Here is a 27,076-nt window from a genome sequence, read left to right as displayed (position 1 = left end):
ACAGGCACTGTCTTCTTAGCTATCATACAGATTATATTTATGCCAGCGTAAAAATGTAATCAGCTGATCAGCTGACTTGATTTCAAGCTCAAAATATAACAGTAAGAAGAAGAGTTCATAAGATCATGGCCTTGAAAGAATATCAGCTACCATTTAATTTAATCCAGAGTGACAGAGCTAGGGTCATGAGCTGTACTCAGTGAATTTGGGGGTACAGCATACAAAAGTGCAGACAATGTGAATCAGAGATGAGGGAAAGATATGCATGGGGGCCTTGTTTAGGGTCACCAGGAAGCAGCAGAATCTGGATGAGAAACAGTTTTCTATTTTCTTCTTCTATTTTCCTTTTTAGTGCAGAGACTGGGGCTTGAACTCAGAACTTAGGCACTGTCCCTTTGCCTTTTTGCTTAAGGATGACACTCTACCACTGGCTTTTTGGTGATTAGCTGGAGATAAGGGTCAAATGGACTTTCCTGCCTGAGCTGGCTTTGAGCCACAATCTTCAGCTCAACTTTCAGGCTTTTCTAATTATTTACTCACTGCACTTTCTATTACAACTTTTCTTTTAAAATATTTTGAACTTATCCCTAATGTATTTTATTTCTTAAGAAATAGATTCTTTATCCCAACTCCACTATATTGAGTATTTTTCTGCTGTTAAAAAGTAACCATTTTGCAGGCTACTACAGGATCACAGATTACAATGAGAATTCAGAGCTGTGGAACTTGCCACACAGGTACTCTTGCCACTTGAATCAGACCTCAATCCTTATTGTGATCATTCTTGCAGGTAGAAAGTCAAGACCATTCACCAAGGAATAAGAAAACATAGCCTACTGAAGTTGATAGATATATCATCAATGAGGACAAGTACACATAAAGACAAAGTATTCATTTCGGTTCCAAATTTTGGAGATGTGACATGCAGAGGATAAGGAAAAACAAATAAAATGGGAGTTGGAAGAAAAAAATTAAAAGGGTTTTCCTTTAAGTATTTTATGGTATGAAACGTATCTATGCCATAAAACACAGTGCAGAGTCCTGGGCTACAGTCATTCATAACTTTCAGCTGGCAGACTGGCTACCTGCTTTGAGATTTCCCTTTATATGGTCTCTCCCAGCTTTCAGAAGGATAGAATTCACCAAGTGCTTGGAGGTGAATGAATATTTTGCTATTCTTTCTATCCATTACTTGCTGACATTTCAACTAAGACATAAAGCTACTAATATTGCTACAGCTCACCTTCTAAACTAGGATGTGTTATAAATACCATGGCTGTCGCTAGATCAAGTATTTTAACCACATGAATCACTGTCTATAGAACTATGTCATAGATGGGGTAGAAAAAATATTCTCCAAGTTTTAGGGATGCTAAGTAGCAATCTACTTAACTTCTTCTGGTTCTAAAATATGCAGAGAGTAAATGGGACAATGTGTCAACAATTCAACAGAGAAAATGGAAAATGTACTATTCTAACTTTTCATAAAACTTGAAATTGTATAAAAATTAATGAGTGCAAGAATTATTAGAGAAAAATTCCTTCAGATGATTAAGGGTTCCATCTTCTGGGGCATGTAAGGATTATCTCACTCTGTGCAAGGTACATCAGTAGTACAATCCAGACACCTTTAGAGGGCATCTCCTGGCATAGCCCCCTGTTGCCATTCCTTCCCACACTAGTTTTACACATTGTCTCAAAGATCTCAAAGAGCTCTATTTAACCCACTTGCTTCCACATTAGAAAGGAGGGCTCCTTGGTGATCTGCAGAAACTCTGCTCCTCTAAACCTGTACTCTCTGCGCCATTTACTAAGTATCACCAAGTTACATGGCCTTTTATTAAAGCAACTGAATAATTTATAAGAGTTGCACAGGGCCCATTAGAGGTGGCTAAGCAGTAATAACTGGCTCAGGACTTTGCTTACTCAGGGCTAAAGTTTAATTTGCCCATAAATGTCCTTGTTCATAAACCCATTCCACAGGTCTGACCTGTGCTCTCCTCCACAATCGAACATCCTAGCCATGCTCTCATCTTAGATGTGTTCCTGTTGGTGTCATCTCTGGGGCCAATAAAACAAATTCAAATCCAAAATGATGACTAAAATGCATGTCTTCATTACTACTTTGGAAAACAATGCGAAACTCCTATTGTCTCTTTTCTAAGCTTTGCTTATGATCATGTCATAGGAAAGGCACTGTTGGGTTGGATTCCAGTGAAGAATGCAGTGAATGAAGGAAGTCTGGAAAGCCCTTACTGAAATACAGGAGCTAGGACCTAGGCTGTTGTGCTCATCACTAAGATGCTTATTTGCCTTCTAAACCAGTGGACATACAATAAGATTAAGAAACTGTGTTATGTGACTTAACAAGTCAATATGCTTTTCTATGTCATCGTTTTCTCATGGTAAAAAGAAGACAGTAATGTCACTTAGCTCATAAGTTTGTGGTTAGAACTGATCCCACAGCATTATAGTACATAGTCACGTAGTAAAAGTCACTATTATTACAAATTCAGACCAGGAATAAATGCCAAAGAAAACTAATCCATCTCATTTGTTCTATGAAGAAAATTAAAAAAAAATAAAGGGCAGAGAAGCTAAGTTATTCAATATTCTGTATCTCCGAGGGCAGATATAGGCATCAATCCAGTTGTTTTGAGAGACACCAGTTTGGTGTTTGTGACTTGGAGGATGTTGTTGATTTAATTTCTCTATGGAAACAGTGGGGATAGTTTTGTTTTCTTGAGAGGTGCTCTTCTATTGAGTCATATCTCTGGCTTGATAACTTGGTTTTCTGAATTTAAAAATAATCAAAATGATAGCCCCTAAACTTTGGCTCATCTATCTATCTATCTATCTATCTATCTCTCTATCTATCTATCTATCCATCCATCCATCCAGCACTGGTCTAGATACTGCTGTAGTAGATTCAGTGGTGACAAGACAGGCAAGGACCCACCCTCAAGTACCTATCGCAGTGGTGATGGAAAGGGTAACATGCAAGTACGGAAAGGGGGTTAAAGGGAGATAGGAGAGTGGTCATCCCGAATGGAGGCATTTCCTGCCTGAGTCTGGAGGTTAATCTCTAGGAAGATGGCATTTTAACAGCAGCTTCAGCATATGCATACATGAATATGCATGAGTATATGTGATAAGAGGAAATTATACAAAGCAGCATCACCCTTTAAAACTCTCACTCTTGAGCAGTAATATCAGAAATAAACACATTCCTCAGTAATGACTTTATCATTACAGACTGTTGGTCTTTGCTCTTGCCTCCCTGGTTATTCCAGTGTGGATGGGTGGGTCAAGGCAAAGGATACCAGAGTAGTAACTGAAGCGCTTTTCATTTTACTTTCTTAAAGGTGAAGTCCATTTCTCTACCCTCTCGTTGGATTCTTAACCCTTGGCATTTGTGCTATGTGCCATAAAATTCCTGCCTCAAGAACCAGTTCAGAGGATCAAAGAGCTATTCTTAATGTCTTAGTTCAGGCCAACTGAGGGAGGGAATGGTGGCAGAGGCAGGCACCCACCCCCCACCCCCATCCAGCCGCCCTCCACCACAACGGGCCCATTGAGCAAGCACCACAATAGAGAGCTAAGAATAAAAGGCCAAAGGAAGGCATATAGAGTCCCCTCGCACAGACTCGGTCATTCATCACTAGGCAAGTGCCAATATCTGCGAACAGCAATCTCAATTTCTGCAAATCCTCCAACCTGCAACAGCTGCTAGTGACTCTGGTGGGCGGCTTTGCTGCTTACGCGAGTTTGCAATACCCAGCCCTGGCCCAGAGCCAAGTAGACATTGCTTAGGTTAGAGACACGCTGGCTGCAGAGAACAGCAACAATGGACTTCACAGCTTATAAAGCAGCTTACAAAGAAGGGGCTCCCCTGTGTTTGAAAAAGCACTTCAGATAGCTGGTGTGAGAAGCTATCTGCACAAATGCAGTCAAGCAGTTTATTCCTAACCCACTTAATTCAAGGTTTCTGTCAGAAGCCAGGACATCGTGTAGGTAGGCAGAGAAAGCCATGAGGGTTTGGTGACTTGGCAGCCAGGATACACAGTCCAGGCTCATCCCTCTTCTGCTGGCATACCAGCTCCACAGGACGGGGAGCAAGGGGCAGCAATTAACCCTCACTCAGTTTGCACATATCATGTGGAAACAATGAAAGCTAGACTGTGGGATTCCATGGCTCTTTAGTGAGATGTCTGCTTCAAATGATTTCACCAGTGTTAAGCTGTATTGATAAATGCTACTGAACCACTGATACCTTCTTCCATTCCACCAAATGGGCCTTCACCAGACTGTACAGGTGATACCAGCTACCATGTTCCCTATTCTGCCTTATAATTCCTGTCTCTGAGAACTACTCATTATTCTTTGATGTGTAGGCCTGCAGTGTTAAGACACAGCATAGTTTCTAGAGTACAGTTTTGCCAGATGACAGGCACAGGGTCTAAAAGAAGCAAAAGACTGATGTATAAAATGTCCATGTTTAGAGACAGAAGTTCATGGAAGCCAAAAAAAGGCTCATGGCAAACCTGAAAGGGGTAAAAAGTGGACCTACGAATTTATGATCAGTTTTGTCTTTCCTATCATACCTTCTGAACACTTTTGTTTTAACGTGAAGATAAAGTAGGAACCCACCTTTCCAGAACTCTTAAATATTTTAAGTGGAAAGACTACATGACTATGAACCCCACGTGGTGATCTGACCTTATTATTTGTAGTGCTGGATATGGATTTATCATAGAGAACTTTGAGTCAGCAAACCCTAGAAGAAACAATTACAATAATAATTGATAGAATTAAAGGGCACATGTAAACCTGTATCAACAATGTGAAGGGGGCTGGCAATGTGGTTTACTGGCAGAGCACTTGCCTAGCATCCATGAGGCCCTGGATTCAATTCCTTAGTACCACATTACCAAAAAATAAAATTAAAATAATAATCTATTTAAAAATATGAAGCAAAACATCTGAATTGAACTGGATATTGGTAGCTGACCCTTATGAGACTAGCTACTCAGGAGGCTGAGATCTGAGGATCATGGTTCTAAGCCAGCTTGAGCAGGAAAGTCCCTGAGACCCTTATCTGCAACCCCAGTCCCAACTGGACAAGACCCATTCTATACAGAAATATGGAACAAGTCTGGTAGTATAGTGATTACTGTAAAGTCAACTTCACACAATGAAATAAGTCAACACGAGATAGGCTTAGGATGCTAGTTTTTCATACCAAATCATTGCTTTTACTGCTGTATGCAGGTGTTGCATCAATAAAGGGATCTGTTTTCTTCTGCTATTAATCAGTGCTGGGGATCAAAGCAAGAGCCTTGCCTGATATAAGTACCTCCCCAGATCCTGGGATCAGGTTCTGAATTGATAATGTGTACTTATAGCACCAGCCCTGAAGGCAACTCTTCCAGAAACCACTGTGCATTTTATATGATAGAAAACCTTTAGAAAAAAGTTAGGAAAATACTTTTTGAAATTAATCAATAGGAAGAGTCCTTAGCCAGGTGCCAGCAATTCATGATATAGGCTTAGCAACTCAGGAGACTGAGATCAAAAGGACAGGAAAGGCAAAAAAAAAAAAAAAAAAAAGGTGGGGGAGGACCTTGTAATAGCGCCAAGAGAACCAAAAATTCAAAACTCAGAAGAAAAGTACAATGGCATGGACACGGAAAAACACATCAAGAAAAGCTTACTCTCTTGCCCTTAGGTTACCCAAATAAATCAGCAATGACTATGACAGGCAGAGCCGGTCAGGCCATGGAAGGCTCATCACAGGATCACAATCCATGATTTGATTCTGAGTTGGTTCTTGTAATCTAATGTGGAAGTTACCACCTGTCAAGAGGTGCCACACGGGAGGACCTAACTACTGGTAACTCTCCTTAAGAGGCCTATGCTAAACTCGCATTTTATATTCTAATATTTAAATTATACTTAGTGATACCTAAATGTTTCTTGTGAAAATGAAGCTCCTTGAAGGCATACAACATTTTCCTTTTTCCCTCTTGCAGTGCCAAGCAATAGTAGTTATTAATAACTACTGACTAATCAACTGAACACAAATACAAGCAAGAACAAGTATCTGTTAACATGTCTCCCACCCACTATACTGGGCAGGGAAAAAATTCCCTTCTCCTAAATCAAAGCAAGCTGCTTACAAGGAACACTACGTAAACAGGGAAGATGGCTACTCTACGCAATATGCCTATTTTGATACGAAGGGCTGGTCTGTTGTGAGCTTTACCCAATCAGTAGCACTGACGAATAGATCTAAACTTGGAAAAGAATTAAAAAAAATTCCTATCAAACAATGAGAATAAAGAGTAAAAAGGGATAGCAGTTTGCTGAAAAAGAGACTAAAATATACCAGGGCCTCAGAAGAGTTATTTCAGCATTCCTTGCACATACGACATCATTCATGAAGAAGGCAATAGTACAAATATAGCATAAATGTCGTCTGCTCTAGCTTGTAATTTAAAATGCAAATGCTAATGAGCGAACTGGTATATCAGTGGAGTTAATAACCACATGCCTCGCACAGGGTCTGCATCCAAAACACACACAGCGAAGAGACAGACACCATGTTCCAATTTAAAAATAAAAACACCCAAATTAACCCTAGAAAAATCACCAGCAGATGCACAAGCTCAGGAAAAGGAGGCACTCAAGGGCAGGGAAATGGCAACTTCTCTACCACTAGTCCATTTACATAGCTTCCTGCATATTGTAAAGGTAAGCATTAACAGAGTTTATTCAGGAATGGCACTACAAAGCATTATAATAACAAGCATAAAGGGAAAAACTATAGGGAATCCAGAAAGCTAGTAGGTTTTCATAAAGTCCTTTGCAGAAGCCTGTAAACCAACCTTGTACAAGATACAGAAGTCATTTACTGTATCATAGGGGAGAAAAAGACACAGTTAAAAAATCTCTGAGGATTACAAGGTCTGGATTAAGTGAGTAGTTTAAATAAATGAAGAAAAATTCTAATGATGAAAGAACAAGACTGAGAGAATTGGTTGTCTCAAATGCCCTCCAAATATGAAAGGAACTTCTGTGATGCGTTCTTATGCCTAGGAGGTCTGTGTTTGGCAGCCCTGAACCAGCACCTGGAATGGATTTCATGGCACGGAGATGAGAAAACAACTCTCTGGGACTCCTCACAGTCCATGCATTCACCAGGATGCAGTACATTCTGTGGTAGATGCCCTTCCATTTTCAGGGTAAAAATCTGTGACACCACCTCAAGACGCACAGGAAGGCATACCTCTGGCTGTGTCCCACAGTAGATACTTCATGTGTTCTGATTCCCATGTAGTGCTAGTCACTGTATACAAATGCTCTCAAATCCTGCCAGGAAAACTTAAAAAAAAGCTCAAGGTCAACAATGTCTTGGGACCTGAGGAAAGGAGCAAGGCCCTTGCTCAATTATGAGGACCAGTTAAATTACATTTTTAAACTCACACTAACCTGTTTAAACAGGGGATGGGAGAAATAGTTCCCATAGCAACTAGGATGAAGTCTTACAGGCAATATGTATTGTTCACCCTGGGGCTTCCTGTTACTAGATTTCAAGGCATTTCCCTTTAATTTCAAATTACCAAGTCATTTCCACTCCTCTTGCATCCAGGTTCTGCCATTCTCTACTATTAGCTTGGCCAAATAGACTTCCCCATGGCGCTGGCTGGTGGAGAGCAGCCCAGTTCAGGATCCTGCTGCTTGCCACTATTTCTACTAAGTGGCTGCTGGAAAATGTCAATAAGTGACAAGATGGAGCTGAAAAATCCACACTAAAATATTCTGGGAAAGCCGCATGAATAGAATGAATGCAACCAGGGACAGGTGGAGAAAAGCCACTAAGCTTCTGGAAGCTTCCCATCTTCTTGTAGCCCTCCATACTCAATGAGTGGAAGCAGCCTAGACAAGCCTGAACAAACTCAGGCTTATATTTTCCTTAAAATGGGAGGAAAGGAGAAGGAACTAAAAAAGAATGCTGACAGAAAAGTTCAATTTAGTCAGGAGTCTACAGGCTCCACAGACTCCTGTCAGCTCTGCATAAGTGGACCCTGCCCAAACCAGAATTTCACCCTGTTGTCTCATCCATATTATAACTTAAAGAAATGACTGTGAAAGGCACTAGGAGAAGGCTTCAGATTAGAAGAGTGGGAACACTAGTCAATAGAACCAAGAAAGAATCTTCTCCCTGACTTAACTATTCAAAACAAATCAACAGGTCTCTCCCAGTGAAGGATAAACAACACCTATCTCTTCTTGGCACACAAAATACAACTGTGCTGGTGAAGGTTGAACACCTTAAGTGGAAGGTCCACCTCCTTTGCAGTCTGACATTATAGGGGACGGTCATCACCAGGTCTATCTTTCTCTGTTACAGCTTACACAGACTTGCCATATGGGGTTTGTGACTTGCCTCACCTCTAGGGTCACACCAGCATCGCATCAACAGGAACAAGCGAATGGTAGAAATGCTTAGGAACTATTTCTTTCTGGAAAAGCGAGACTTTTTCTTTAGGTAGTTTGCTTCCATGGCTATAAATGCCTTAAACTATGCTGAATTTTTCTTTATGATTATTATTATGCCTCAATCAAAAAATATCTTTGAAATGGCTAATGGACACATTCAAGGCCTTAGGTAAAGGCACAGCTAGGCTCTTAACACCATCTGGGTCCCTCTCCTCTGATCCAATCCCTGGGTACTTCGATGAAGTTCTTCATAAGAGGGTATTTCCTTTTCTCCCCTTCTTCCATGGAATACCTCACTCCAGGCTGTCTTGCTGTGGTGCTGGCCCTCTCTGGATCATGCACTTCTGTGTGACAGTGTAGGATTCACTTTAGCTCCGTTGACAGTGACACAACTTTTATTCTGTTTCATGAATATTGTTGCTTTTCTTGTTTTTAATTTACAGTATTTTTTCCTTTGTCCTTAAAAAATATTTCCTCAAGTTTATGAATGTTTTACTTCAGCAGACACAAATACCTTACATGAAGGCCACACACATATGATGCATTTCTACACTACTAGCATTGTGCCCGAAGGATATAAAAATTATTAAATAATCATGTGATCGAATGTCCTACAACATGACACAGTTCATTCTGGGGCTGATTCATGATCTAAAGATGGGAGATAATCAAGTTCTAATCGGAACTCTGCACTTTCATCCGCATGACCAGTATTGATAGTATGACTGCAGACACTGCAAGCCGACAGCAGAGCAGCGAAGGTTCACAGGGACTATGGTTACCAGGCTGTTCAATGGCAGGAGTGCTGAGAAGAATGTTCATACACAAGTACAAAAGCAGAGGGAAAACTGATTGATGACTACATCCTTTCTTTCTCGGCAACTCGTTCTCCCACACAGGCAAAGTTGTTCTGCCCAGATGAATCATTATATCCAACTGCCCAAAGAAAATACTCCAGATCTTCTTGGAGAAGGACACAATATCTCCCTGGGAAGTTTTCATTCCCCAATTAATTGATGTCGCTTCTAAAGTCTTGCTATGGTGAATTCTGACTGCCACTGAGGTGGCCCTTTTGAGTGATGTTTATGTCATGAAGAGGGATTAATGCCTTTTTCAAGATGAGTTACTGTAAGAGTAGGTCATCATTAAGTAATGTTACCCCTTGTACCCTCTTTTTTTGCTTCATTCACTTGCCCTTGAGCTTTTCTACCACGAGCTGAAGCAGCAGGAGGCCCTCACCAGAAGCAGAGCAGATGCTGGCAGAAGCACTGGGACTTCCCAGCTTCTAGCACCATGAGCCAAAATAAACTTCTCTCCCTTACAAATTACCCATTCTCAGGTATTCTATTATAGCAACAGAAAAATGGGCTAAGACAACTCTCCTGGTATGTTGCCTATACTTGTGATAATTCTTACTTTATTTTCCCTTGTTTTTCACATGGCTGCCAACATTCTAGAGTAAATGCTATTCAAGAACAAAAACTATCCTGTTTAACTCATGTATCACCAACCAATGACTTCCTTCTAATAGAGCATTTGGAAAAACTTGGCCTCATAAAAACACAACCCAACAGGTTCATGTTAATTCTTTCTGATAATCTAGGATCCTCTCAGATGCACATAATTCTTGCAATTCCTATACTTTTGTTTTTAAAAATAAAGAACTAGAGTAGCTCCAGCAAAGTCTCATGTCAAGCTACCCATTTCCTGTAATGGGACCCAGCTAAAAACAAGCAGGCAATGGAGACAGAATCAAACTGCGAAGTCCCAAGAGAAAGAATACCCCACTTTACAAATATCCATTAAGTTGCAATTCAATTAAAGCATGTAAAAGGAATCATAAGTATCGGCAGACCCTGTAATTGCTTAATTAAGGATAGGAGCCCAGCAAACACAACCACAGTAACAGTCTGATTCATTAGCACCTCTGTGATAGCAGAATGGGATTTCTCACTTAAACATATATTGGCTTTAATTGTGTAATTTGGTTAGACACTGGTAATCAATGGGGATCCACCATTCTTGGGGCCAGGAGGATATTCCTGTTTCCTGTCCTTCCCTTCCTCTCATTAGAAATTTTTGGTCTATTGAAACAGGCAGTTGATATTCCAATTAGCATTGGCTAGAGAAGAGACTATATATAGAGAGAAGCAAATGAGGTACTTTATTCAAAGGTACTCAGGGTGAAAGGACACAAAGCCAAATCTTTAGTATGCCAAACACAAACCCACCATCATTTGCTAAAATCCCAGACATCTAGGACCTTTCCACTGTCTTGCTTGTCAGAATGCAGCTTGGGAAGGAAACCGTAATCAAAAGGGAGAGAGACAACTTGGGCGTCAGTGGCTCACCCCTGTAATCCTAGCTAGTCAGGATGCTGAGATTTGAGTGGTTCAAAACCAGCCTGGGCAAAAAAGTCTTATCTTCAATAAACTACTCAGAAAAGCTGAAATGGTGCTCTAGCTCAAGTTGTAGAGTGCTAGCCTTGAGCAGAAAGAGGCTTAGGGACAGTGCCCAGGCCTGAGTTCAAGCTCCAGGACTGGAGAGGGGGAAGGGGAAGGAGAGCCGCCAAAGGTCAGTCAAAGGAAAATCTCAGTATCTAGTTTTGTTTCATGTGACTAGGTAACTGGTTAATTATAAGTCATTTCAGTGATCTACATATGAACCCCCTATGAAGTAACTATTGCCTTCTAGGTAGTTTGTTCCCTAAGCTCTATACAAGGTGGGTGACATCCATTTTGTATGCCCCCTCCCTTGGCCACCTGCTTCAGTCTATAACTGAGCAGAATTCCTGCTATAGCATCTATACCACACACATGGAAATGGGGGAAGGGCAGACCTACTCAGTGGCTTGGCAGAAGATTCCAAATATCAAAGCCATTGCCTGTGGCTCATGACTACAATTCTAGCTACTGAGAACGAGTTCTCAGAATCAAGGTTTGGAGCCATTTCAGGTAGATAAATCCACAAGACTCTCAGTTAACTACTAAAAAAGCTGTTAGTGGAGGTATAGCTCAAATGGTAAAGCACCAGCCATAGCGAAAAAGCAAAGCAACATCATATGGCTCTGAATTTAAATCCCAGTATTGGCAAAGAAAAAAAAAAGAAGAAAAAAGAAAAGAAAAATATCTGATATGAGACTCTTTAGATTACTTTTCACTGAATCCCCCAAATGATCTTTTTCTTTCAGTTCAGGAAAAATATTTGGTTTACAAGATGGTCCTTCAACATCGGCTATGCTTAGTCAACAGGTCAACTCCTTGAATTGTGTCCTCAGCATGACCTGCTACCCAAAAGCTAAGATGATGATTCAAATTAGGAAACTTCATCCAAAGGTCACAGTAACAGGACACATACTTCATGCCAGCTGGTGCTACTAAATAAAAAAAATAAGCAAAGTATCAGTGGCTCATGTCTGTAATCCTAGCTGTTCAGAAAGTTGAGATTTTCAGGAAAGTCTGCGAGACTCTTATCTCCAATTAGCCACTAAAAAATAAATGGTAGACACGAAGGTGTAAAACAAAAACAAAAACAGGGGCTGAGAATTTGGCCTAGTGGTAGAGTGCCTGCCTAGCAAGCACGAAGACCCAGGTTCAATCCCTCAGTACCACACATAGAAAAAGACAGAAACGGTGTTGTGGAGGAAAAAACTTACTCTTCTCTAAAGGGAGACTGAGGCACAGAAATACAATGTGACATACATAGTAAGTGAAGGTAACTAGAAACACAGGGTATGGTAAACTTCTATTGCTCTGGGGAAGGTATGGAAGGTATATATGGGGGATGTTAGGTGAGGGGAAAGGATGCTTTAAAATAAATGCAGGCTGCCTGGAGATCTTGTCTTCCTTGCTAACTCAAGACAAGAATGGATTGTGATCTGCCTCCAAGACTGAAATAAGCAAGCAACGGTGGCACAGTATTGGGAAGAGGGACCTTGAACAGCCTCAGCTTGGATGGTGTAAGGTCCCCTGTTCACTGACCAAACCTAAGCCAGGTGCACAAAGGACTAAAGGACAAAAGCTTTCAGGAGGCACTGACCTGTTAGCTGCAGCTGACTTTTCAGATCCACCTGCTATCCCATCTGACCAAGCAATCAGTCCATGTACAGGGGTGCAGGAACCGTGACAGAGAGGCCAGCTGGCTCAGGCCAAATGCCACTCCCTATCAAGCTGTGGGGCCGTCTGCCCAGAAAATGTAAAGTGTCCACTCCGCCTTGAAGTTCAGAGGGCCCTCAGAAAGGATGGGATCGATGAGTGAAGTATGAGTGCAGTTGAACTCAACAATTTTGACTTTCCCCTGGAGAATAAAAATGTATTCCTTCTTCCACCCCCCACCAAGCTACAAAGGGAAAATATTTTCCCCAAAATGCATGTGGAGTGCATACTTTAGGAATGTACAAGCTGTACTTAAAGAATCACAGTCCAGGTAAACACTGTGACTCCCTGGATGCTGTCTATCCTGCAGTCCTCCTAGCTGCCTCACTGCTACAGCTCCTTTTGCTCACTGGCTAGTGCTCTACCAACTGAGCCAAACTCTAACTCCAAGGACTGACTTTCTAAGCAACTCCCCATATTCTTCTCATCTCCTCATTTCATTGTTCTCTTCCTAATTACTTTGCAACCTATCTTGGTTCCTTCCCCTCGTTTCTTATGATATTCTCTCATTCCATCTTTTTTTGAAATATCTTCATTCTCCAAGAAGATTTTGTTGAGTTCCACACTCTACATTTGGTATTAGGAAAGTATTTACTAACTCTATATTAACTTCCTGATTCTTGGACAAGAATTACACTTATGGAGGTACTCAGGAATGTGATATTGTTAGAATACTACCTTGCAAAGCTACCTTTCACTGACTTTTAGCTTTCTACTTTTCAGTCTTAATTCGATTGGGGGGAGTGGAATAATAAACCTGCATTTAATAAGTCTACATCTTACTGCCTACATGTACTCATCTAAAACTTGGAATCTGCCTTTAATTGACTCAAGGATGATAAAACTAGATGGACAAAAATCATGAGTAATTTCCTGATTGATCAGCAGTATAAAAAGCACTTCATTGATTTGTAAGATTGATCATTTACATAAAGTCTGGCACCGGTGATTCCTCTGAATTCTCTCTCTTGGCCTCCAGAAGATGACTGTCATGGTTTTCTGTTCCTGTGACCATGTGAGAATCTTTAGCCTACTGTTCCATGTTCATGTTTTTGGGGTGTTTATTTTTGGGGTGTTTACTTCTCTCTAAACTATCCTGGAGGTACTGAAGAAGTCTCAAGTTATGCCTGTATGCTGACCAGTACCTGAGCAGTTTGCTAAAGCTCCCCTATGGAACTTAAATATTCCCACAGAAACCACAAATATTACATACTTAGAACCCAAACCAATTGTGTGCCTTAAATCAGTTCTTACTTTTATGTTGCCACTAATTGTTGACATCATAATCCAGGCCTCTGCCTTTAATGGTCTACTTTCCTAGACCCTTACCTCAATTTTTCCAATGTATCTGCCACAATAAAGTGTCAACATGATGCACTCTTTGCTTAAATTCTAGCAATTACTTTAAAGTCCAACAGTACAGTGTATATACATCTCCCCTTTCTTCTCTCATGTTTTCTGAGACTTAGGACCATTCTTCCTGAGTACTTTTTGTAACCAGGGTTTACGACAATGTGAAGTTCTTTGTTCAGAGGCATAGGGGGAGAGCTAGAAGTCTTCCTGACAGGGAGCTCAAGGCTAGAAAGGAGAAGACTAGCACAGCTTCTTTCCTACTTTATTCCCATCAAGGGACAGATCAGAACCTTCCTTTAGAAATCAACAGGGTGTTTACTGCACAAGGACCTTGCACATGAGAGTAATTGTTACACAATGGCTAACTCAGTTGGGATCAGTGGTGGTGGCGGCAGTGGCAGTGGTGGTCACAGTACTTATCACTTGTAGGGAGGCTGAGGAAAGAGGACAATTTAGTAGCTCAAGGCCATCCTGGGCAACTCAGCAAGATCTCTTTTTTAAACAACAACTTCAAAATGAAGCTTAAAAGCATTAATCCTGTGAGGGGAAGACACAGAACTACTGGTGATCTATTGCATGACAGCTTTATTCTGGGTTCATCTCAACCTAGGGAGGCAGGGAATCATTTTTAGTTATAAGTACAGCAAGGCTTGTGGATGGCAAATAAACTTCTAAAAAACCATCTTTTTAGACACAGTAGAGGCAGGATTCAAACAGATTCAGTTTTTTCTTCAGACTTTTTCAAGGCATTGTAGTCCTGCCAAGTTTCTAAAGAACCCAAAGATGTACAATATAACGGCTTAGACAATGGCAAGAGGATAAATTTAAAGATTATACTTTTTAGCAGGTATTTGTTGCAGTGTAATCCATCTTTCAGACATTAACTCAGGCAATGCCTTAGAAATGTGCATCTTAGGGTAATGCCAAGACCACGGAGGAGCTGGCTGATACAAAATGATCAGATGGTTTCTGTTAAGCAGGTAAAGTGAGAAGCCCCAGCCAAGACAGGTCCATATTAAGAAAGCCAGAGCTTTCTTTCCCACATGGATCTGTGGATCCATGGATTCTTTCTAAGAAAGAATCATACTATTTCTCTGCTTTACCTCTGGGACTAAATGGTGCACTGCCAACAGGATGTTTCTGTTTATCAGTGAGGTGAATATATAGATATAGATATATATGTATACTAAATATTATATATATATATATATCCAAACTTGTCAAAAAATTCTCCAATAACCAATTTCTCAGGCACAAATGGTCCTCTGAAAGGATTTCTCACTTACTTCTCTTTGAGTGAGAAGCACAAGTGCAGCCCTCCAGTGGAATGAATCTGGAGCAGCCTTTTTTCGCAGTGGCCCCTGGGCATGGCGTCATGCTTCAATTAGTGGCTTCAGGTAGGCCACCAAGCTGTATAGTGATCATTAAGTTGACAAGAGTGTAGGAGAGCATCTGAGGGATAAAGGATGGCCGAGCAGCAACAGTAAGCTTCACAGCCTTGTGTTCCTATCTCAACATAACTCAATCCTTTTTAGCTGGGGCCGCTGGGAGCTCCTTATGCAGACAAGAAACTCTCAGTGCCTTCTAGGAAAAGGAAGCTGAGGCCGTCTGGCAGGAGGCAACAAGCATGGTTCCTGCTTCTCTTTTCTCATCACAAATTCTATTCAAGAATCCAACAGAAGAAGTGCTGAGGCAACAGGACAGAAACAGAAAAGGCAACGTGCATCTGGGAAGCACACGACACATATCTATTGTGAGTAGATGAATATGGGAGGGCGGGGAGGGCAGGGGAAGGGAAATGACAGCTTTCCCTCAAAGAGTCTGGCTGTCTGTGGAAGGACTGAGTGCAAATAAATAACTTTATTATTTGCCAGCAGCGAAGAAATGAAGCGGGTGGCTGCTTGAATACATAAATGTAAATCGCTCAAAGAGCACAGTTCATACATGGTCTTGCTTGGGAGACATTACACTACTAGAAAAGATGGGATAAGAGAGTAAAGCATTCAGGCAGCAAAGAAAGAAGGAGGGCTTGCCCTAGCATGTCACCCTTAGTCAACAAGAAATACTATAGATGCAGGAGCCTGTGAATGTAATGTCATGGCTGGACTTTCATAAAGGATTGGGATCCTGATGACATTTGAAAAGAAGAAAAGAGAAGCACATGGCATTGCCTGGGAGCTTGGAGGGCAGGGTGGCTCAGCTCTTCTGAGGCCCGCTGGTCAAACACAGTGGGGCGCTCAGTCTAAAGTGGCTAATACTAACGATGAGAACTCAATCATTACTATTTTTTTTCTAGGTCTAGAATTCACTTTACCTAAGCTGCATGAATTTCTCTGATATGTTTTAAGCTATTTCTATATGGTCTGTGCTTGCTGGAGCAAAGGAACAACCACATCCAATCTTGAAATGGTAATACTGCAACTCATTTTGAGATAAAAGCAGTGGGTAGGCTCTGGGACCTTTCTAAACCCCTGGAAAGGAGGGTGTATGGCCTTCAGAGATGACTTCAGAGCTCTAGGGAGAATTTGCAGAGTAACATACGACACGCAAGACTTACCTGCCAGCAAGAAAGTGATAAGGCAAGTTTCCTTTGGCAAATAAAGTTTGAGACGAGAACCACTGAAGACATATTCCACCACAGCTTCCGAGCGGCCTGCTCTTTGAAGGAAGGGCAGGAACTGCTTGGCTTTCTGGGTATCCTAAAGGAAAAAGGAGAAAAGAATCAATGGAAAGCAGTGGAGCCCCATGAAGAATCCTTCATTCTTGCTAGGACAAAAAGTCTGGCAGACAGGGCTAGAAGCATGGGTCAAATGGTGGTGTGCTTGCCTAGAATGCATAAAACTGAATTAAAAAAACTTAGTCTTCTACGAAAAATCTGGCAGAGCACAGGAAACCACGCAAATAGCCCTATAAAAATAGTTAATCTTAAAACATGACAGACACATGCTACACATATAACCATAACAAAAGAACCAGAATTAAGCAAGGATTTCCAGAACATTTTCATTACCTTCAAGTGATATGTATGTTAGCAGGCTGCTTAGAAATTGAGTTCACTTCTGCTTGGGCAAGAAGATGAGTTTATCTTTTCTTAATCTTAAAACTGAGATCAGCAGATCAATACTACTCTTCTATGGAGGTTAATTTAACCTTCAATAGAAAGATAGGTAGACAGATACAGAGAGGAAGAGAGAGGTGGGGAGGAGATGGGAGGAAGGGGGCATAGGTACGAGGAAAAGAGAAGGAAGGAAGGAAGGAAGGAAGGAAGGAAGGAAGGAAGGAAGGAAGGAAGGAAGGAAGGATGGATGGATTTGTGACTGTGTTACATAGTCCCCAAAATCTTTCCTCAGGAAACCACAGAAAGTCCATCTTCAGTTATACAACAAGTCATGTAAGATCCTGAATTCTTTCTAGTTTCTTAACCTTGACCTGAGCTCGGCCTTCTTTGGACACCAGCACAGCAGTTCCTGGTCCATGTGTATTTTGAGGATGAAAGAGAGCCTGGGGCATACTGCCCTGGGAAATCTATTACAGCAGAACCACACTCCATGGAGATAAACACCACCATCATGTCAGCATGAATAATTCTAGAAAAAATAAAAGTGTAAGAGCACCTAGCACTTTGCAAACTGTTTTCATGCATCAATGAAGTTCATGTAGTCTAGTCTCAGGAGTATCAAGTGTGGACCTTTTGAGCCTCAAAGCTCTCTACAACAAAGGAGCTAAGGGCTGTCAAATTATTTCAGTTTCTCAAGCTAATTAAGGAGATGATAGAGTAAGTAAGCATCAAAATATCATATCACACATGCTGAGGGAATAGTCACTAGATGCAAGAACTTCTGAGGTTTTCAGCCCTGGCAGCAGAACAGTAAGCCCTCAGAGTATAGTAAGTTCTGCACAGTTTCCTGACTTCTGTGATGCAGAAAGTCTGGGCTCAGCCAAGCTTTTCTTTTCTGATTCTTCTAGCAACAAAGCTATTATTTCTAAATTAATGTACGTTAGATCATAAAAAATTGAGCAAGCCATCAAGCTGTTCAGTTTTCTCAGAAGGCATAGGATATTCTCTCATTCAGGAGCAGTGAGGTAGGTTGGAATGAAAACAGTATTTATATGAATGCAATCATCCCTCCCTTCAAAAGAGGCGACAGTCATCCATTCTCAGTGAGTCTGATGGCACACTGGCAAACCACAGGCTCACAATGCGCTTCCATGTGTCTGGAACTCCTCCACTGAATACTTAAGTGACACATATTCTATTGTACATAAACATTAAAGCAAGAAAATGCCTTTCTGGCAGTTGGCTAAAGTCCAGAATAGTCAAGCAAGACAAACACTTGATGAGAACAAAAGTGCTACCTGATTAAAATCCTTTTGCCATACGAGTCTAAATATGGGACAATATTCATAATCCCAGCCAGTAAGTCAACAATTATCAAATTGATGATTGCAAATCATGGGGTAACCTAATGAAAGAATGGACTTTTAAGATTGGCATCAGCTACATTTTTCACATACAGATTTTTGCTTGTTGATTTTTGGATATTTGAAAAGTATGTGTATAGGAACAACACTACTAAATATGCATACATGCATACCTGTAGGAATGCCTTTAAATGTTAACACTAACAAAAAAGGTGCAGCAGGCCTTCCTTCCTTTCATGTTAGGTCCCTAAGCTGGCAGGCAAAATATTTCTACTCTATCAAGGGAGATACTTAGATTGAGAATAATCATGGAGAACTCGAAGGGATCCTACTGCTATCTAAGCAGATATCCAGAGATATTCTTGATTTTTTATGTCTCAAGTCACAACAATGGCCCTATTTCAGAAATGACATGGGAAGATGAAAAAGAGCATGAGCTGCCATACACAAAAACAAGGAGTGAATGTAAACTTTGAAAACTGAAGGCATGAAAGCAAAATTTAAAAGCCTATTGGAATTGGCTGTGTTCATTTCCAGATGCAAAATTACAAGACAAGAAAAGAGCTCCTGTCTTCTTAAGGCAAGTCTTCAAAGGCTCAGATTACTTGAGATGTCCATGGAACCTCTGTTAAGAGGAAAGATGGCTATTTCATCTAAGTTGACAGAATTTTAAGAATGATCTTATAAAGGCAATTAAACTGAAGAAAAATCCCTAAAAGATGTCAGCCCTTTGTTCAACTCAGTCACAGTCACAGAATGGTGTGATCATAAGCATTCCGGTGCTTATCACATGCCTTTTCAATACAAAACACCCCGAAACCCTTCATAGGTATGTCAAGCACAAAGAAAAGATTAGGAATATTAGCAAGTTTTATCAGGTGATAGATCATTCCTTTCTATTTTAGTTATGCAAATTATTTTAGAAATTCTGATTGTATCACTGTCAAATTATGAATATGGTTACATCTTCCTTTCAAAGAGCAAATATATCTAAAATATATTTAGAAAAAATAAATAATAAATCTTTGAAAAGAGAAAAAGGAGCAGTAAGAGCTAAAAACAATGGAGGTTAACAGGAAAATACATTATATATGTATAATGTCATAATGAAGGTCATATTTTGTATAATTAATATATAGTAATACAAAAGAAAAAAATCAACTAGAAGAAAGAAAAAGGAGCATGGTCCATATGGCATAATCTCAAAAAGTACTACATGTCTAATATTTATGAGATAAAAATATTGGGGCTTGTTACAGCAAATTCTCAATTCAAGTTAATCTCAAATATTTCTGCTTAGAAATATAGACGCAGGATCTTGCCAGTAGATATTTTATGTGTAGCTTATTCATGTGAAGTACGTGAATTTACTGCCATTGTTTCTTACTGCCATTGTTTCCTGGTACTTTGTTGGCACAGGGTTTGAGAATCCAAGTAGATAAATTAACTATGGTTCTCTGTTATCTATACCAATATTCCTCTCCATTGGTGTAAATAATCAGTAAGCAACTATATTTCTAAGCAGAGAAGTCTTTTTTGTTGCACTGCTAGTTTTCACATTACTTGTGCTCCATAACAATCTGTACCTAAGTAGTTCCCTGTACTCTTAGAAAAGCTAATTTAAGGTTGCATTAGCCACATTTAACCTGCTATTGTGGATGGCATCTCTTTAAGGAATGTTTCTGCCTCCTCAATGCACCTTGAAATTGAGAAAGTAATGATGCAACAAATGTGCCTGGGGTGACTTCATTTCAAACCAAGTTAATATCTATACCTCAAATGTGGAAGATCCAGCTTTAGAATGATGCTCAAGAAAGGCTGGATGATCCTTGGAGAGGATCCTAATTAAGCTAGGGCCCTGGCTCAAGTAGTAGAGCACCTAGCTAGCAAGTTCAAGGCCCTAAGTCCAAATCCTATTACCACTGCTTTCTCAGTAACCATTCTAATTATACCCTTCCATCCTGCCATCTACTTCTAGCTGGTCAGGCCAGATCTCTCCCAAATGTGGATAGGTACAATGAATCTGTTTATGGGGAAAAGAAATCCCTCTCATTAGTGAAGACTGTAGCTTTTACTGAAAAATAATTTCCTGTGTACAGAAATATATGCTATCAATTAATTTTACAATGAGTGACTAGGTTGGAGAGAATTAGGAATGCTGGGTAGGGCCAGGGAAGTAGGAGATGTATAAATCCTGTACAACAGGTTATCTGATAGGACATTATTTAGCCAGGTTACCTGTATTACAGAACTATATAGATATCAAAGTTCCTATAGATATTAGAATTCTAGAATAAGTTGTTCATATCCCATAGACATTACCAAAATGAACTCATCATTTTCTTACTTAAAAGCTCCATAGGATAGGCACGAAACCAGAAATGATTGGTAAAGTGTAAAAGCTGCAACACTCAAAAGAGCATAGAAAATAGAAGAGATTTAACACATTAGTTAACAATTAGCCACTCAAAAGGATCATATGCAAGTCTCAAATGGGAACTGTTAATAAGAAATCACACTAATTAGTTATCATCATCACAGTTACTCTTACAAACATCACAGGAATGCTAGTGATATGAGTGGAGATCGAAGGGTGGGGGCATACTCTACCAACACTGGAGAAATGCAATGCTGAAAATAAATCAACTCACTGCGAATAGCCTTCCTGGAAGTAGCACCATGTATCCTGCTACTGACCGCAATGCTTCTCCCCTACAAGAACTGTCATGCGAGGCCCAGTCAGGAACAAACTAAGGATGAAGTATTCCACAGCACAATGCTGTTTAAGTACATCCAAGCTCCAAATTGAAGCAGTGAAATCCTTGTGAACAAGGGGACAGATATAGATGAAAGTGTGCAGAGATGCAAACTCATCACGATGGTTACTGAAGCAAATGAGTTCGCTCATTTTAAGGTGTATTGTGATCATTTACTGCCATAGTTATCTATGTTTTTAGGGTTGTACAGACCAGAGAAATTACTTCTGCAACGGTGTGGATGACAAATTATAAAGACATCCCCAACTAGAAAGGCAAAAAAGCCATCCATCATGCCACACTCTTCCTCCTTTGTACATGGCAGGCTCTATGGCCACAAGTGACATTTTAATTTGCAGGATGAGTTTATGATTCGCTGTGAGGAGCCAGCTGTGCAGCATAATAATCTATGGAAATAAATGGGACCCTGGAAGAGAGCACCCTTGGGAATGTGCTCCAGCTTTAGTGTTACCACAAAACACTTAAAAATTTGAAACCAACCTTCTCTGGTTAGTTATCAATATTTCACAGTCAGGTGCGTGTGAGGGGGCCAGGCATAAACTTCAGCAAGTTATACATTTAACAGGAATGAAGGAAACAAGAGACAGCCCTGGAGAAAAACACCCTGACTAAAACAAAACAAGGTTACAAAAAAAAAAAAAAAAAAACCAAAACCCAAAAAAACAAAACCAAGGGTGCTGCATCTAAGCCATTGATGATCTTTCGAATCCAGTTCTGTCTGTGGTTTCCAGGAGCTGTACACACCTCACTGGAGTCCAGACACTGAACTCTACCTTGGGAGCAAGTACAAAGTCTGGAGGCTGGTTTTCTAATCTGTGGTGACCTCAAAGGAAAGAGCAGCATTTCTCCTCCTCAAATCTACTCCTATCTGTAACTCAGAGAGGCCAGGTTGGTTAAGTGAAGTTGCCTAAGGGGAGCATTCATAGCTGGAAAAGGATGCTCACAGAATAGGAAGGAAGTTGCCAGGCCAATATGGAAGAGAAATGCTCCAGTCAAATGTGAAAGGACCTGTAACTTTAAAGACATGTCCAGCAAAACAGCAAAGAAGCAAACAGGGAAACAAGGTTCAACTATAGGGACTAAAACATATCATTGTTAATTAGGTGCCAGTGGCTCTCAGGAGGCTGAGATCTGAGGATCACAGTTCAAAGCCAGGCCAGGCATGAAATTCCATTGAGAGTCTTATCTCCAATTAACCAGAAAACCAGAAGTGGTGCTATGGCTCAAGTGAAAGAGTGCCAGGATTGAGCTGAAGAGCTCAGGGACAGCAGCCAGGTCCAGGGTTCCAGCCACACAACTGACAAAACAAAAATAAAAACAAAAACAAAAAAGTATTGCCAAAAACTAGGGTTGAATTCAAAGGGGATAGAGGAATTCTGAAGAATAATGAGACAGGATTATCATCTTGGTTGTGGTGATGGTTATTACAAGTGCAACATGTTTCTTAAAGTGCATATTTGTAAAAGTTTATAGAATTAGCCAGGTGCGGTGGCTCATGCCTGTAATCCTAGCTACTCAGGAGGCAGAGATCTGAGGATCAAGGTTCAAAGTCAGCCTGGGCACAAAAGGAGCCCAGAGTCTCTCGTCTCGGATTAATCTCTAGAAAATTGGAAGTGGGCTTTGGCTCAAGGGTAGCCTTGAGCTGAAGAGCTCAGGGACAATGCTCAAGCACAAACCCATGACTCACCACACACACACACAAAAAGTTTAGAATTATATACTAACATAGTGTATGTATATTATACTAAAATATTTATAATAGAAGACAAAAATGAATTATATATGGAGAATATGAAATATTTTAACTCAAGACCTTTACCTCAAGCCAGCTAGTTTATAAATAACTGAGAAAAATACAATTTCCAAACTAACTGAATAATGATGTTTTAGGTCACTTATTTTAATATAATTAGATACTAAATGTATTAAGGGACAGTTTAAGTAGAGAATGGTTAAATGCAAAAACAAGGGGTGAGATGAGCCCAGAGTGAAAAAAATATATATCTCATCCTTTCCTTAAAAGTGTTGTAAGCCTAGTTCTAAGGTCAGGGACATGAGGTTCATTAGTTGGCCAGATAGAGGATATGTTTTGTTCCAATAAAGAATAAGTACTGGGGCTGGGAGTATGGCCTAGTAGTGGAGTGTTTGCCTAGCATGCAAAAAGCCCTGGGTTGTTTTTGTTGGTATCACATTCACAAAGAAAGTCGGAAATGGTGCTGTGGCTCAAGTGGTAGAGTGCTAGCCTTAAGCAAAGAGAAGCTCAGAGACAGGGCCCAGGCCTTGGGGAGGGGGGGGGGCGGGAGGAAGTACTATTAGCATTTATGCCTACTGGCATTTCTTTACCATACCTAGAAACAAAGTTAAGTGATATGGTATAATGTGAAAAAACAGTTGCTTCTCAATCAAATGAGGAATAGGCCTACAGATTGCTCTTTTACTAAATGACTTTGTTACCCAAATTTAACCAGTTGAAATTATGCTGTAAGAATCACTTAATTTAACCTTTAGAAAGGAAGTCTTTGCCTTTCAGTAGTAAAATCTGCATTTAATCACCAACTTGAAACATTATGTTCTTGGCTTATTCTATAAGACTTGTGTAAGATAATTTAGGTTTAGAAACTGCAGATGATGTGTACCTTGCTTAATATTAAAAGAAAAGAAGCATAAGCAGCAAAAGCTTTAGCTTGACAGTCTTCAATCCTAATCCACTAATATGAGAATGAGATAGAGACATCAATGGGGGCCAAGAATGCCAATCAATGTTGCCCTGCCAATCCACAGAACCACTGGATTATTATGGCTCATAATGAATCCAGTATCCACAAATGAGCCTCATTGCTTTTTGTCTCCATATTTCATCTCAATCTGTGCCTACCTTTTCTCATTTATTCCCAGACTTAATTTCTCATCAGCACTATGGCAATGTTTGGTTCAATTACTACGCACGGTTTTCACACTAGAACTCTATAAAGAACAGTCCTCCCACTAGAAAGTTCACAACTTGAAAAGCCTACTTTTCTTGCTGACTTCTTGCATAGGAGTGACCCAGGCTTCCCTTCACTGAGACCCTAGAAACGCTGGCCACATCCCTCCTGTTCTTTTGAACCCTCTTAAAAACAACAACAACCACAAACAACCCTGTCAGATTTCATAGCAATGTCTCATCTCTCTGAGGTCAGGGAAATAAACACATTATATTTCTATTCAGGAGATACTATTCTACTCATAACTTTGAAACAGTAAATAAATTACTTTCATTATCCATCTGCAAAGCAATGTACCATATTTTTAACATCAGTGAATGTTTTACTTACTATGTAAAGTTATTTTTATTTAAAATAATGGTAACTATTCAAAAATGTGCAAAAAGACATACCAATTTGCTTTCTGATTCAAAATATTACATTGTAAGAAAAATGTTTGCAAACAGAGTTTAACGTAATGTGAAATATGATTTTCAATTATTTTGAGGTTATTCTCTAAAAGCAGATACTTTATTCAAATGTAAACATCCACTTTATGTCAAATAGACCATTAAATTGGTAAGAAAATAATTCCAGGTAGCACTTCTTTGGAATGTAAAGACAACCAACCAACAGGGAAACTATAAAAGGCCACTGCACATCATTTAACCCTCACGGCTTTCAGATTTTTGAATTTATAGAAATATCAATACATCATCTCCAGAAATGAGACTTGAGATTGACTTAAAAACAATTAAGACATGGCACATCACACTAAGAATATGTAATCACGTTCATCAACCAGAGGTTACAACTTTGGATTATCAATTACAGGGCTTGGATTAAAATACTTACAGCTATGAAATACTCTTAAAAAAAAGTTTCAAATCAATTTTTATCACTTCCATTACTTCTACAGGAAAAAGGTAAAAATTCATTATAGAACCAGAAAATAGCTTGAAAGATAATTAAAATGTGTATAGTAAAGAATCTAAAACATGGTCTGATGAAGCACATATTTTCATTTCATGGGCAAATCAAGAATTCAGGGGCAAGGAAATTGATGTCATGCAAAACCCTGACCCACTCTAAACAAAAGAAGAGAAAAATGTCAGCAAGTAACTGATGACATAAAATTAAAAAAATAAAATAAATGGTAATGAATATTAGATGGCACTGATGCAATTTTTTCCTAAGTATATTTCATCTGCAACTGGTTGAATATATGAATAAAAACTCCAGGGGGCCAGGAGTTTGGCCTAGTGGTAGAGTGTTTACCTAGCATGCACGAAGACCCGGGTTTGATCCCTCAGTACTACATTCATAGAAAAAGCCAGAAGTGGTACTGTGGCTCAAGTGGTAGAGTGCTAGCCTTGAGAAAGTCCAAGGAAAGTGCTTATGTCCTGAGTTCAAGTCCCAGGACTGACAAAAAGAAAAAAAAGAATAAAAACTCCACTGACCACTGTTTGAACATTATTTTCATAGGGCCCACTAACATTGTTTCCAATAAACTTTTAAATTAAAGTACTTTTATTGTACCTAATTAAATGGAAGATAAAACTCACTTTTGCAACATGGAGAAAAATGTTAATTATTATGGAAGAAATTTATTCTTAACCAGAAGGTATCAAACATTGTGACGAATTCAAAATGCATCAAATTAAAAACATGACTGCCACGGGCAGGTGACTCACATCTGTAAATCTAGTTACTCAGGAGGCTGAGATCTGAGGATCTTGGTTCAAAGGCAGAAAAAATCTGTGACATAAGTTCCAGTTGTGGGGGGAAGCTCAAAGTGGATCAATGGCTCAGGGGTAGAGTACCAGCACTAAGCACAAAAGCTCAGGATCAGTGTCCAGGTCTGAGTTCAATCTGGAGGAAAACCCTCCTTGCAACACATCAAAAACAAAAAAAGCATAATAATTATACTCAAAAAAGACATAAGCTGGGCACTGGTGGTTCATGTCTGTAAATCTAACTACTAAGGAGGATGAGACCTAAGAATCACAGTTTGAGCTGGAGCAGGAAAGCCAGACTCTCCAATTAAGCATCAAATTGGCTGGAAGTGGAGCTGAAGCTTAACGGGTAGAGTACTAGTTTGTGCAAAAGAGCTCAGGGACAGTGTCCAGGCCCCAGGCCACGAGCACGTACATATACTTGAGCGCATGCACACACACACAACATAAAAAGTAAAAGAAAAAGTATGTCATTCTATGTTACAAAACTGTTCTAAGAGTAGAAAGTACAGTAAGTTAGGGCCAGCCACATTAGGTAGTATGAAACTTAACTTATTAAGGATGGAAAGAGCCAGGTGCCAATGGCTTATGCCTATAATCCTAGCTACTCAGGAGACTGAGATCTGAAGATCTAGGTTCAAAACCAGCCCAGGCACTAAAGTCGGTGAGACTCTTATCTCCAATTAACCACCAGAAAACGGGAAGTGGCACTGTGGCTCAAGTGGTAGAGCACTACCTTGAGCTGAAGAGCTCAGAGACATGCCCAGGCCCAGAGTTTAAGCCCCCAACAGACCAAAAGGAGGGAGGGAGGGAGGACAAAACAAAACAAGTAGATTAAAGCAATTAGGAAACAACAAATTACAGCATTCATTCACTCTTTAAGCACTATGTCCCTGGTGCTGTTCTCTAGTCAATACATAGTTCCCTGTCCTGAGCCTATAATTCTCAAACAAAACCCAACAAAACACAAAAGCAGAGGGAGGAAGGGAGAGGAAGAGAGGGAGAGAGAGAGAGAGAGAGGGAAAGAGAGGGAGAGGAGAGAAGAAGGGAGGGAGGGAGGGAGGGAGGGAGGGAGGGAGGGGAGGAGGGAAAGAGGGGTGAGGAACCCAATATCCATATCCCATTCTGTGAACAGATGTATTAGCATAGAAAACTTTCTGTTGGTAATA

The 27,076-nt window shown here is 40.1% G+C and overlaps 1 protein-coding gene across 1 annotated transcript in view; it reads right to left on the bottom strand.

Moving 5' to 3' along the window:
- The window catches only part of Snd1 (staphylococcal nuclease and tudor domain containing 1), a 450,499-nt gene that overhangs the window by 134,653 nt on the left and 288,770 nt on the right, over window positions 1–27,076 (bottom strand). Inside the window, exon 15 of the mRNA XM_090333252.1 lies at window positions 16,567–16,708. Within this exon, the coding sequence (XP_090189378.1) occupies window positions 16,567–16,708 (142 nt within the window). The remainder of the gene's footprint in view (window positions 1–16,566; window positions 16,709–27,076) is intronic.

The sequence above is a fragment of the Megascapheus bottae genome, chromosome 5, assembly GCF_031878675.1.
Source record: "Megascapheus bottae isolate mThoBot1 chromosome 5, mThoBot2.hap1, whole genome shotgun sequence".
Classification (NCBI taxonomy): Eukaryota; Metazoa; Chordata; class Mammalia; order Rodentia; family Geomyidae; genus Megascapheus; species Megascapheus bottae.
The sequence above is the reverse complement of the archived record's forward strand: the minus strand, read 5'-3'. Positions and strand labels throughout refer to the sequence as shown.